Below are 14149 nucleotides of genomic sequence, written 5' to 3' on the forward strand. Positions count from 1 at the left end.
TAACATACAGTAATCACTCTCATATATAAAATACAGTAACTAATCACAGTACAGTATAAACACGGTATCACAATCCTAATTATACCGCCACCCACTTACCTAAAAACATAAATATAAATACAGTTACGTTACAACACAATACACATAAGTTACTTGTAATTCTCACACGCTCACTATCTCTGTCCCACTCCCTCCTTATATAACTTTCCCTATACACTAAGGGTTAATACGGGATAAGGAGGAACAAGGGGAATGGGTTTCGGTGTACCTGGGGATGTGCAGGTCAAGGGTCACTGCAGGGTACTTAGGGCAGCAAGGGTAAACAGGGTTCAGCAAGGGGTTAACTCAGGGAACTTCAGGGACAGCAGGGGCACCAAGGGTTACTCAGGGAGTGTGGGGGTTAACTCAGGGATTCAGGGAAGCAAGGGTTAACTTACTCAGGGAGGGTAGGGACAGTACTCAGGGAGAGCAAGGGGTTAACTCAGGGCAGGGGCACCAAGGGTTAACTCAGGGACTCATGGAGAGTAGGGACAGTACTCAGGGAGAGCAAGGGGTTAACTCAGGGAGTAGGGACAGTACTCAGGGAGAGCAAGGGGTTAACTCAGGGAAGCAATGGTTAACTTAGGGGCAGCAAGGATTACTTATGGATATGGGAAGCAAGGGTTAACAGGGAAAGACAGGGAGAGTTTAAAGTGTAGGCATAGCTACACTGATATTTAGCGTGTCGTTGGTGGAACATGGGAGCAGAGGCAGGAGCCGTAGCAGGTCGTTGGAGGAGATCAGTGAGGTCCCAGCTGGAGAGGTGAGCTTCATTGGTGGTGTCGTGGCCGGACCCAGCTAGCTTCAGCTACTGAGCGTACCGACGCAGGGCTATTTAACCGTGCCGGTACACTCGCAGCGGGGGACGAGTGGTGCTCGCCCCCGGCTAGCATGGGTCGGCAATCTATCACCAGCCGACTCATGAGTGCCCGCGCGTAATCCCGCGCACGCAATAATGCGAGATCGCGCGTGCGCGTGGGAGATTTGAAATGGGGTCAGGGGATCTTACCATCTCCTATCACCATGGTTTACAAACAAAGCAGGGCAATGCTAATTGTCCTGCTTTGTTTATAACCATATTCATATTCAACAACCATATTGTTACAGCCCTGGCTCATGATTCATTATATGTATTATACATACACATACTTTTATATATACACACACACACGTGTTTTTTCTAATATTTTATTGAACTTTTCTTTTAAAAAAAAACATAGCCCCACTAGGAGACTTAAACTTTCAATAGTTTCAAGCATTTAATAAAACAACACAATACTTGTTACACTGACAGGCAGCCAATTAGGCAGCGTCTAATAGGCTCACGTACCTGGAGGAACTAAGAGCCCAAATCGCATAGAACGCCGACGGGGTAACAGAGGTATCCCCGTCCCTTTGTAAAACCACTTGCCGCGAGTCAAAAGTGGTTAAATGGCCGGGAACTGATCCCAGCCTTTGCAGTGGGGTGTCAGCTGTATTTTACATCAGACACCCACTTTGGATCGTGCGGGCACAGCTCATGTACACATACTATCCCCATGTCGTAATAGTACTATTACGTGCGATAAGGAGTTAAAACACATTACTTTATATTATCAGTTTTATCCTACATATTTATTTTAGTAAATGAAACCAAAAAGTTACGCTTTACTGATGAATCATTACTTATGAAGTCTTGTTTCATGCAAGTACTCTAAGCAAATGCTTTACATTTTTCTAGACGGTGTGCCCACGTATGCAATTATTATTTCAGTTAGCAAAAGAAAAATACTGAAACCTTGATATACTCCCACATGTTAATGTGCCTTAGCAGTTACTTTTATTAACTTCTTTCCTGAGCTTTTTATTGTAATTACAACACCTGTGTATGGATGGTTGTAAATTTGTTTCTAGATAAACTACACCACAAGCATTAAAAATAACCCCTTCAGGACTGAGCCTGTTTTGGCCTGCAGGAAGAAGACGATTTTTCAAATCTGACACGTGTCACTTTATGTGGTAATAACTTGGGAATGCTTTTACCTATCCAAGTGATTCTGAGATTGTTTTCTCGTGACATATTGTACTATGTTAGTGAAAATATTTGGCCGATAAATTCAATATTTATTTGTAAATAACACCAAGATTTGGAGAAAATTTGCAAAAATTAGCATTTTTCTAAATTTAAATGTATCTGCTTGTAAAAAAAAGATAGTAATACCACACAAAATACTTACTAGTTTACATTTCCCGTATGTCTACTTTATATTTGCATAGTTTTTTGAACATCATTTTAATTTTCTAGAACGTTACAAAGCTTAGAACTTTAGCAGCGATTTCAAGAAAATTTCAAAAGGCTATTTTTTCAGGGACCAGTTCAGTTCCGAAGTGGCTTTGAGGGCCTTATATATTAGAAAGTCCCCATAAATCACCCCATTTTGAAAACTGCACCCTTCAAAATATTCAAAACAGCATTCAGAATTTTTTCCTGAAAAAACTTAGACATTTTTAATTTTTACAAGGAATAAACCTTGTAAAAATTAAAAATGTCTACGTTTTTTCAGAAAAAATTTAGATTTTTACCTAATAATTCCAGAATACAGAATAATAACTTTTACAGAATAATTCCAATGAATTCAGCAAAACAACTGTGAGGTCAAAATGCTAACTTTACCCTAAGAAAAATTCTTTGAGGGGGTGTAGTTTCCAAAATGGGGTCACTTTTGGGGGATTTCCACTATTTTGTTCCCTCCAGTGCATTGCAAACACGACACGGCACTGAAAACTATTCCAGCAAAATCAGAAATCCAAAATCCAAATGGTGCTCCTTCCCGTCTGAGCCCTGCTGTGGGTCCAAACTGCAGTTTATTAGCACATATGGGGTATTGCTATAAATCGGGAAAAATTGCTTTACATATGTTGGGGTGTTTTTTCTCCTTTATTCATTGTAAAAATTTTACATTTCTACGTTTTTTCAGAAAAATAGTAGATTTTCATCTTCACATACTAATTAAAATAAATTTAGCAAAACAACTGTGGGTTTAAAATGCTATCTATACCCCTAGATAAATTCTTTGAGGGGTGTAGTTTCCAAAATGGGGTCACTTATGGGGGTCTTCACTCTCTCAATCTCTTCAATCCTGACATGGTGTCTAAAATATATTCTAAAAAAAAAAAAGGTCCCAAAATCCTCTAGGTACTCCTTTGCTTCTGAGGCCTGTGCTTCAGTCCATTACCACACTACGGCCACACGTGGGATATTTCTAAAAACTGCAGAATCTGGGCAATAAATATTGAGTTGCATTTCTCGGGTAAAATATTCAGTGGTACAGAAAAAAATTATTTTAAAATGAATTTTAGCAAAAAAAAAAAAGAAGTTTGTAAATTTCACCTCTACTTTGCTTTAATTGCTATGAAACGCCTAAAGGGTTAAAACACTTTCTGAATGCTGTTTTGAATACTTTGAAGGGTGCAGTTTTCAAAATGGGGTGATTTATGGGGACTTTCTAATATAGAAGGCCCTCAAAGCCACTTCGGAACTGAAAAAGCACTCCAATATTTGTAAAACAATTTCTCCCGATTTACGTAAATACACCATATGTGGTAATAAACTGCTTTTTGGACCAACGGCAGGGCGTAGAAGGGAAGGAGGTGATACTGAGTCCTTAGGATAGGTCATCAATATCTGATCGGTGGGGATCCGACTCTCGGCAGCCCCGCCGATCAGTTGTTTTAAAAGGGGCCACGTCACTCAAGTGAGCGTTGCTTCCCCTTCATTCCTTACTTGCTCCATACTGTGAATCGCTGACACACTTCCGACAATACCCCATACGTGGTAGTGAACTGCTGTTTGGGCACACCTTAGGGCTCAGAAGGGAAGTAGCGCCATTTGGCCTCTGGAGCACAGATTTTGCTGGAATGGTTTACCGGCAAAATGTCGCATTTGCAGAGCCCCTTAGGTACCAGTACAGGGGAAGCCCCTGAAAAGTGGACCCATTTTGGAAACCACACCCGTCAAGCAATTCATATAGGAGTGAAGTGCGCATTTTGACCTCACAGTTGTTTTAGCAAATTTATTCGAATTAGGCCATAAAAATTTTAAAAATATATATTTTTTTCCCAATAATACGTGGTTATAGCCCCACATTTGTTTTTTCAAAATGGGCAATAGGAAAAGAAGCACCCACAACGTGTTGAGAAATTTCTCTAAACTACGGCAATACCCCATATGTGATTGTAAATTGCTATTTGGACACACAGCAGAGCTCAGTAGGAGAGGAGTGTCGTTTTGATTTTGGAGAGCAGATTTTGCTGGAATGATCTTCATTTTGCATTTGCAGAGCCCCTGAGGTAGGAGTACAGTGAAAACCCCTGAATAGTGACTCCATTTTGGAAACTACACCCCTCAAGGAACTAGGGGCGTAGAACATTTTGACACCACAGAGGTTTCAACAAATTTAATGGATTTGGGCCGTGAAACATTTTTTTTCCAATACTTTGTTTTAGCCCCACATTTTTTCATTTTCACAAGAGGAATAATTGTCCCTCTTCTCTGAAAAGCGGCCCTTGCGATCTCTTCCTAATAAGCCCAAGGATCACTGAAGTTTATGGAATCTACCATCTGTCCTTCCTGCTTTTCACGAGTAGGAGAATTCTACTTATTCATTCAAATGGAAAGGTAGAAAGACGCTACTGGTCAGTAGCAGGGCAGACAGATGGCGCTCTAGATATAAGTTCGAGTTTGCGCTTTTACTTTGTACCAGAGCCAACTCCACCTGTGTTCTGCTGTGTTCACGCGCTTTCCCCCGCAGGTCTGCCTGCCTGCGCTTCCCATTTATCCATTCCTATTGATGACTGGAAACGTTATTATGGCAAAGGGAGGCTTGATAACACTAGCACTTGGATAAGAACAGTCACGGGCTGCAGCACTGATACAAGCACTAGAGATATGGGCTGTCAGCTGAAGCAGTCAGTAAAGAACGTGATTGGCAAAATGCGTCATCGACTACTGACGGACGTGAGGTGCTTCCAACATCACAGTAAGCATGCTGGGAATCTTCAATTTCAGTTCAATGTAATCCTGCCCACACAAGCCCGCTGTATACAGGACTTAAACTGGTACTTGGGCACATGAAGAAGCGGTTAAATGTAATAATGTTTTCTTTTTACACAAAACCTAGTGTTTTCCTTTATTTTATATTTTTAGGGCAACTTATTTCTTGGTTTGATAGTGGCCATCCCCATTGAGGCGCTTTCAAAGAAACCATCCACAGTTCCATTCCTCGATCCCACCATGGAACTGTGGATGGATTATTTTAAAGGACTCGCCTATGGATGGTCTGCTCGCTTTTGGGCTAGAAAAGCGCTGAGAGCTGCCACTTGGACTTTAAGGGTGTAGGTTTTAAAACCTGCTTGAAGAATGCAAACATCACGGTGATTTCAGAAGAGGAGGACTTATATTCAGAGAAGGGAAAAAAAGCATTCCATACACTCAAAGAGGATCTGTCATCTGACATGTATATTTTAGTAAATACTTGTATTCCCCATTAAATAAAAATTCAGAATAATCTTTTCTTAAAACTCCATGTTGTGCCATTAGGCCCCATGTACAAGAACGTAAAGATGCCCGTAATCATGGGCCGTAATTACGGGCCCATAGACTTCTATTGCCCATGGGTACCTCCCTGTATGCTTACGGGAAGGTGCCGGTGCCGTTGAAAAATATAGGACATGTCCTATTTCAGGCCGTAATTACAGCAAGGGCAGGCCCATAGAAGTATATGGGGCGCCCGTAATTACGGGTGACTACGTGTGTGCACCCGTAATTACGGGAGCGTTGCTAGGTGACGTCAGTGGATAGTCACTGTCCAGGGTGCTGAAAGAGTTAAACGATCGGCAGTAACTCTCAGCACCCTGGACAGTGACTTCCGATCACAATATAGATCAACCTGTAAAAAAAATAGAAGTTCATACTTACCCAGAACTCCCTGCTTCTTACTCCAGTCCGGCCTCCTGGGATGACGTTTCAGCCCATGTGACCGCTGCAGCCAATCACAGGCTGCAGCGGTCACATGGACTGCCGCGTCATCCAGGGAGGTCGGGCTGGATGTCACGAGAGGGACGCGTCACCAAGGCAACGGCCGGGTAAGTATGAATTTCTTTTACTTTTACTGCGGAAAGGGCTGCCCCTTCCATTTATCCTGCACTGATAGAGAGAAGGGGCTGCCAATTAGTGCACTGCAATTTTGCAGCGAAAACGTGCCCGTAAATACGGGTGGTATACTGGTGTCACTGGACCCATATTTACGGGCACGGGTCCGTAAATACTGGTGCAATACGGGTCGAATACATGTGACCAAGGACCCGTATTTACAACAGTATTTACGGGAGGAAAAAAATACATTTGTGTGCATGAGGCCTTAGTCTGTTATTCCTCCTAGAAATTTTCCCTGGAGAGTGGGAACGAAGGTCTTTCGTGCTTCCCAAAATGCAGCTTTGCTGATAGTCCCAACAGTATAGAAGGAATCCAAGTAGAGCTCTGGAGTGGGCCCTGAGCCCACTAGAGGGCTGAGGTGAAGAGGCCAAGAATGAACATGATCTCTTTTATGGAACTGGATCTGGCCAAAGGAAGAGACCTGAATGCTTATATTCTCTTGTTTCTCTACCAGAAAAAAGGAAACCTGGATCTGAGAATTTAATAGGATTCCCATGAAAACTTTTGGGTGGCCAGATTCCCTTGGAAGGGAAGAGAGGTTCTATTTTATATTCTTGCAACCGGAGCATGTACTTTCGGGATTTTATCCCAATGGGTAGAGTCGTCATCAACTAAAGGGATACTTTCTTTTGAAACCCCTAGATAAAAAAAAAATATATATATTTTCTGGATTTGTCGATTACTAAATTTTTTCACTTTCTCATGAACCGGGAAAAAACACTCTTTCTACTGGAGTCAAGACCCTAAAAATTTGACTTTGAATAGATCGTGGCCCCTTAAATTCCTCTATCATCATCATGGCATGGTTGTTATGTATCTTCTGACAGGAACAGCAGAGGGCCTGCAATGTCATCTGAAGAATCTGATTCAGCGCTAGCGATGATTTCAACTTCATCCTACAGTTCAGATTCCGAGAATATTGGTCTATGGGCATAGGAATGAAACGGAAGGTGGCTAGATCTGGAGATGTGGTTGTATCCATTTCTTCACGGATTATGTATCGAATGTTTTAAACAAAATAGAAAAATCCTCATTAACAATCTTTTCCATATACTTGTGACATAATGGTTTCTTACAGGTGGATGATAAATTTTTGTTACAGATTCCACATTCCTTCATAGGTCTGGACTGAGGGATGTCTATGCCTCACTACACCAATTCAGCATCCAAATAAATCTAAATATGCCTATTAGAAAAAGTATTCCGTCCGCATAGTGCGACCAGGGACATAAATAATGGGCTAGGGGCTACCACGGGCATCTGGAAAAATAGACATTGCTGTTGAAACAGCAGATCCAAAGGAAAAGCAGCAGAAAAACAGAAGCGGGACTCCACAGAAACTCAAGACCTTTTAAAAGCAGGATAAAAACGCTCTAAGAAAAGGTCCGTAGCCCTTTACGATGCTGCTCAGTGACCCAAACGCATTAGCGCATCCTTCTGCAGAAGTCTAGGGACAAAGTACTGCTATACACGCATTTCATTGCTGCTCCTAGACTGGAAGAAAACCTGCTTCAGTACCCTAAGGGATTTCCTTGCCCAAAGGGAATACCCGGTTTGAGAGCCAGAACGCTGGAGCAGTGTTCTGATTTCTCGGCGTTGTAGCGGAGTAAATACCCTACCGGAAAACCCTGGGCTGCCTCCAGTGCTGGAGGACTTCTGCCAGTAGACTGTGAAGGCAAGAGCTCAGCTGGCCCAGTTCTCTGCACCAGCCCTCCCTACAGAGCGAGATGCCCACAGCTTTGACTGCATTTTCAAGGTGACAGGTTCCCTTTAAATGGATAAAAGTGATCCCAAACTTTGTCCTGAGGTCGCAAAATATTGCATTACTTGATCATGTTTAGTTAAAAAGAATGCATCAGAACATGACATTTAAATCAGGTATTTATGACAAATATTTTTACACTGGCCTCTAGGACAGACACAATAGGCTGACACATGCGGTAATCTACAGCTTACTGGTTAGCTTTTAAGTATAGACTGTATAGCGTCATCTCATTATCATTAGAGGTTGGAGGATTTAACAGTTCTTTTAGGCCTCCTTCACACACAACTAACATACATAAAAATACTCCAAAACATATATAAATTGGGCTAGGTGCTCATGAGTATTAGAACCTGTGGCGAAACCGGGTCAGTGGGGGTCGGTTTACGCCAAGAGAATGTGGGCGATAGATTCAGGCGACACAGATTAACAGGGGACAAGCCACAGCGGCGCGTTTATTAACAGGGACAGACACACACAGAACCAATGCATCGCTGCTTCTCCCCTCTGGGCTGGATGGGACAGGCTACCTCACTATGGGGTCTCTCCACTGTACCTTTCATCCTTTGGGGTGTCTCCAGATCCTCCTTAGTTAGATGGGACTCCAGCACTTGTCCTCTATTACTGTCCCTAGGTCAGGTACCATCTCGGAGGTAGACAGCCCCTGCCTGCAGCTCACACTGCTATCTCATCCTCTCCTGGGCAGCAACTAACTCAGTTCTCTCACAGCACCACGATATCCCTCACTCACCCCTCCCTCAGGAAACAGGCCCCCTCCTTTTTCTTATTTACATTAAACAAGTTCCCGCTCTCTGCCTGTGACTCATTCTCTTGCAGTGTAAGATTAACTCTAGAGGGGAGGACATTGAAGCAGCGCTGAATACAATACCATATAAAACAACTGGTTATCAAACATAACGTAATGCAGTTTGAGGGGACATATCCCCATCTAGCATCGGGCGCCATCTAAGCTATGGCACCCGGATGGCGGGAGTGCGACGGTTTGCGGCAGGCTTAACCTTTATCTGGGTACAATGCCTGTAACCGTCACCCGTTCCGCCACAGAACCCCCCCTACAGAACTGATAAAAAAAAACTCCACAAATAGTTATACTTCAAAGCACAAGACAAAAAAAAAAAAAGTTCAACACTATCATGTATTTTAAAATATCATTCTTTTTTTGAATAACACAATAACCACTTAACACACCATGACGTAACTGCACGTCATGGTGCGGGGGCTGAATTATGGAGCGGCTCACGCGCGGAATACGATCCATATGCTGAGAGTGTCAGCTCTGTATTACAGCTGACACCTCACGCAAACGCCCAGGAACAGCGATCGCACTGTTCCTGGCCGTTTAACCACTTCGATGCAGCGGGCAATAGCGACCGCAGCATCTAAGCTGTTAGAAGGAGAGGGGGTCGGCCTCCTCTGACAGCCAATCAGCTCACCTGGGACATGGTCACGGGGTGCCGATGGTTGTCATGGCATACTGGGGGACTAATGAACGCCCCTAGGTCTGCCTTCTATCCTCTGTTAAAGGGAATGTGTTGCCAGAAAAACATGTTTTTTTTTAAAAAATTAAACATTTAGTGTGTGGGTGATTAAACATTGTTCAAATTTTTTTTTTTTTTTTGCACGAGCCAGGAAATATTATAAATTTCTAATTTATAATACTACCCATTTTTGGTCACTAGATGGAGCTGTTCCCAAAATTGCAGCATTGCAACATTGGGTTAAAAGCCCTCGCTCTAGTGAGCTCTCGGCATCCCCCCCTCCTTTATCCTGGCTAGTGCCAGGATAAACGAGGGGTTTGAACCTCCTACACTGTGTGTCGCCATTTTTTGAGCTAACCCACAGTGTAGTAGGTTTACATACAGTAGTAAACACACAAAACACGAACATACATTGAAATCGCTTACCTGCTCCTGCCGCCGCGGCTCCCTCCGGCCCGTCCGCTCCGTTTGATGTCGCTGGTGCAAGTGCATAAATCCGGAAGCCGCGACCGGAAGTAGTAATATTACTGTCCGGCCGCGACTTCCGGTCCACAGGAAAATGGCGCCGGACGGCGCCAATTTCGAATAGGACTGTGTGGGAGCGGCGCATGCGCAGTTCCCACACAGACGCCGTACACTGCAGTCAATGGGACGGGAGCCGTTCGCAGTCCCTATGGGACTGTGGCTGCCGTATTCCATGTCTGTATGTGTCGTTAATCGACACACACAGAAATGGAACAAAAAATGGCAGCCCCCATAGGGAAGAAAAAGTGTAAAAATAAGAAAAAGTAAAACAAAAACACACAAATGAATATAAACGTTTTTAATAAAGCACTAACATCTTTAACATATAAAAAAATAATTTGTGATGTCACTGTTCCTTTAAGCGCTGCCTATAGAGCTTAAAGAGAACCTTTCCCCATCCACGTGCAGCAGAGTGCAGCATGTAATAGGCAGGGCTTCCTACCCTCCTCCTTTATGTAGATATCGGTGCCGTTATATTTGGCGCCCAATATTTAAATAATTCCACTGAACGGTCAATGGGGCGTGTAATGGCAAGGAGGCGTGTAACATCGCTGTGAAACTGTCCAATCAGCTATGGACAGTGCCACAGCAAGAGCTGGAGAGGGGAGAGCGTGTGCGCTCGTGAGAGATAACTCCGTCTTGTCCTCGTCTGCCAAGAGTTGAAAAGTGAGTGAGGGCGCACACGCGCACAGCTCCGCGTGCGCGCACACACACGCTCTCCTCTCCATCTCTTGCTGTGGCACGGTCCATAGCTGATTGGACAGTTTCAAAGCGATGTTCCATTTATAAACATTAATGCATTATTTTATACAAAGTAAGGCCCCATGTACACGACCGTGCCCCTAATCACGGTCAGTGATTACGGGCGCGACCGGCCGCTGTTGGCGACCTGCCCGCATTTGCGGGCCATGCTCCCATATAAAGTATGGGAGCACGGTCCATAAAAAGCATAAAATAGGATATGTCCTATATTTTGCGGAGCCTTTCTACGGCACGCACACCTTCCCGTAAATATACGCGGAGTCCGTGGGCAATAGAAGTGAACGGGACCATAATTATGGACGAATTCTACGGTTGTGTGCATGGGGCCTAACTGAAATTTTGATAACTCAAGAGTTGCTACTTGTGTTACAGGCTGGCTTGCTGGGTAGGTGAATTGTGTGGTTTGCAGTACTGGGGCTATTACACATGGGTGCCAATGCTGGCAGTAACTTTTCTGCAAAACCAGATTAAAAATTGTTGGCAGAACACACTGATTTATAGAAATATTAAGAAAATAAAATAAAATTAATCCATTTGCATGTAGTAATATCATATGCGGAAAAGTTATTGTAGTAAATAGGAAAAATATATAATAGGGAATGTGTCACAATCTTTTTTTCTAATCTGTTTTTATTTACGGATTTAATGTAATTTTTTTTTTTCATTTTTTTTACATGATTATGGGGGCCGCCATCTTACCTAAGCTGCTGCTCTGCCCTATTAATAGCTGTTCAGAGATATGCTTTACAGCAGCCACATGGACAATTGGAAAAAATTGTCTGAAGATGACCCATTGACTTCTTTAGGAGAGTCTTTTAGGCATGCTCTGTGACCTGTGCAGAGTATGTGTTTAACATATGCAAACGTAAAGATTTACATTTGCATACGTCACCCATTGACTAGAATGCATAAAAAGACAAACTTACATTTGGTTTGAAGGACTATTCTGTCCTCTGAAAAAAAGCGTATACTGATGTAAAGGCGGTGAAGCGTATTCCAGTTTTGGACTATGTTTGGCCTATTAATTTAAATAGAAACGCTGAGGAATATGTTTGAATAACTTTTTTTGATATTCAAGCAAATATGCTCGGCAGAGAGAATAAATGTGATGTGGACAGGCCCTTATTGAGAATGGCTGTTCATTCGCAGCAGAAAACTTCTGCTGCAGGCATGGAGGATTTTGCAGTGAATTTAGCCATGGATTTCACCCATATCAGAGCGCACCAATAATGTTTTATGTTAAAAATGCCTTTTAAAGCTTTTAACTTTATAACTACGATGTAGCACTGCAAAAAAAAAAAGTACCTGTTTTCAATAGTAGATTTATCCATGAAAAATCGAAATGAACAACAAAGCCAAAACCTTCCTCGACTCCTCTTCTTTCTTGTTAGACTTGTCTTGTTTATAACTAAAATAAAGAGTGAAAAATTAGGCATTAAGAAAGAAGCTTGATCCCTGAGCTACTAGTTGCAGGATTTTGTGGTCCATGACAGGTCCATCGATTTTGCGCCAAAAATGGGCTCAGAATAGATTAGGTGGAAGCAGGAAACAATTGGGAAAAGTCTCCTTGCAAATCTCCAATGGGATCTGATCCAATTTTGACACAAAAAAGTAGACGGAACTAGCACATGGAACGAACGGCATTTACAAATGCAGCCTATGCGCTCATGCACCTTATTGTACCTCTGTATGCCTTTGATTTCATACAGAGGTTTTACTGGAAGAGAATAGCTCCGTACATAGAGCACCTAAACCTAGCCATACACATAAGATAAATGCCAGTTCAACATGCCATGGATGGGCTGGCAACCTAATGTTTATAGGAAAACCCAAATGACACCTATCAACTGCCTTTGGGGTAAAAAAAAAAAAAAGGAAGGAACAATCTTGTGCTTCCCAGTAGATAAGGGCTGCCAGGAGTATCTCCTCCCTATTGGAACTCAACTTATCTGAGCATGCATGGTTATGGGGAGGGCAGGTGAGCTTGTTTGTCCGACAGCTATTCTATGTGTATGACCAGAATGGGGATGTGTTCACACAGTACAGTATAGATATATGCTTTTTATTAGCCATTGGCATGATGTGATCGTGAGGATGTCGATCGTTACTATGGCAACCCTCTTCTATCTCCTGTCTCTCTCCACTCACGTCCCCTCTGCTATTGTAACACTGTAATCTCATACAATAATAAAAATACTGTCTTCTGGGGTGCTGTATCTAAGCCTACATTGTGTTAGGCTTAGATACAGGGTCCATGTGTGACACGGTTTGTTAGACCCTGTATCTAAGCCTAACACAATGTAGGCTTAGATACAGGAACCCAGCAGACAGTAATCTTATACGATATACTATTATAGGATCTGCTCCGGGACTCTGGAATCCCCTGACATCGGAGCTGAGCCTATACTAGCATTCTGAGGCTCCTCCTTGGCTCTGCTCTGTCCTCTCCCTAGGGAGAAACGGTCCAGCGGGCCGCAGATAACAGCCTCAAGGCCTGCATGTGGCCCATGTGCCACATGTTTGATAACCCCTTATTGAAGCCTACCATGTGTAGGCTTTGGCAGTGCTCTGTATTCCTGTATGTAGTTTTAAAAAAATAAATGTGCCACTGCAGAAATTATACCTAGTAGACCAGGATAGTAATTCGCAGGTGCCGTCCAAAATCACAGTGAACAACTAGATAGGAAGCGGGCACTAAAGAACAAGCACCCGCAGAAACGAGACGTCATATACCGTTCGAGACCATGTGATGGGTATACGACACGACAGTGGAGGAGGCTGAAAACGGGACGTCGGAGGTCATGTGATGAGCAGGAAAAAGCAGCCAGAGCGGAGAACCGAAGCAAGATTGCAATGGTAAGTATATTAAGAAATTGTAAACATGTGCAATGTGGTTGTAAAAGTAAGAAAAAAATAAAAAAATCTCGGACAACCCCTTTAAAGGAACAGTGTCACCAACATTTTTTTTTTTATATCAGTTTTATGTTAGGGTTTTATTAAAAAAGTTTATATTTATTTGTGTGTTACTTTTTTCTATTTTTACACTTTTTCTTCCCTATGGGGGCTGCCATTTTTTTTTCCATTTCTGTATGTGTCGATTAACGACACATACAGACATGGAATACGGCAGCTCCAGTCCCATAGGGACTGCGAACGGGGCCCGTTCCATCCACTTTGGTGTACGCCGTGTGTGTGGGAACGGCGCATGCGCCGTTCCCACACAGTCCGATTTGAAATGCGCGCCGTCCGGTGCCATTTTCCTGTGGACCGGAAGTCGCGGCCGGGCAGTAAGATTACTACTTCCGGTCGCGGCTTTCGGACTTGTGCACATGGAGCAGCGGCAGCAGACGGACCGGAGGGAGCGGCGGC

General features: G+C 43.2%; 1 protein-coding gene across 3 annotated transcripts in view; it reads right to left on the minus strand.

The window, feature by feature from the left end:
- The window catches only part of KLHL2 (kelch like family member 2), a 225830-nt gene that overhangs the window by 201529 nt on the left and 10152 nt on the right, over positions 1-14149 (minus strand). For all 3 annotated transcript variants that reach the window (XM_075860272.1, XM_075860275.1, XM_075860273.1), the window contains exon 2: positions 12086-12188. In XM_075860272.1, the coding sequence (XP_075716387.1) occupies positions 12086-12111 (26 nt within the window). In that variant the 5' untranslated portion in view covers positions 12112-12188. The remainder of the gene's footprint in view (positions 1-12085; positions 12189-14149) is intronic.

This window comes from Rhinoderma darwinii, chromosome 1, assembly GCF_050947455.1.
Source record: "Rhinoderma darwinii isolate aRhiDar2 chromosome 1, aRhiDar2.hap1, whole genome shotgun sequence".
Taxonomy (NCBI): domain Eukaryota; kingdom Metazoa; phylum Chordata; class Amphibia; order Anura; family Rhinodermatidae; genus Rhinoderma; species Rhinoderma darwinii.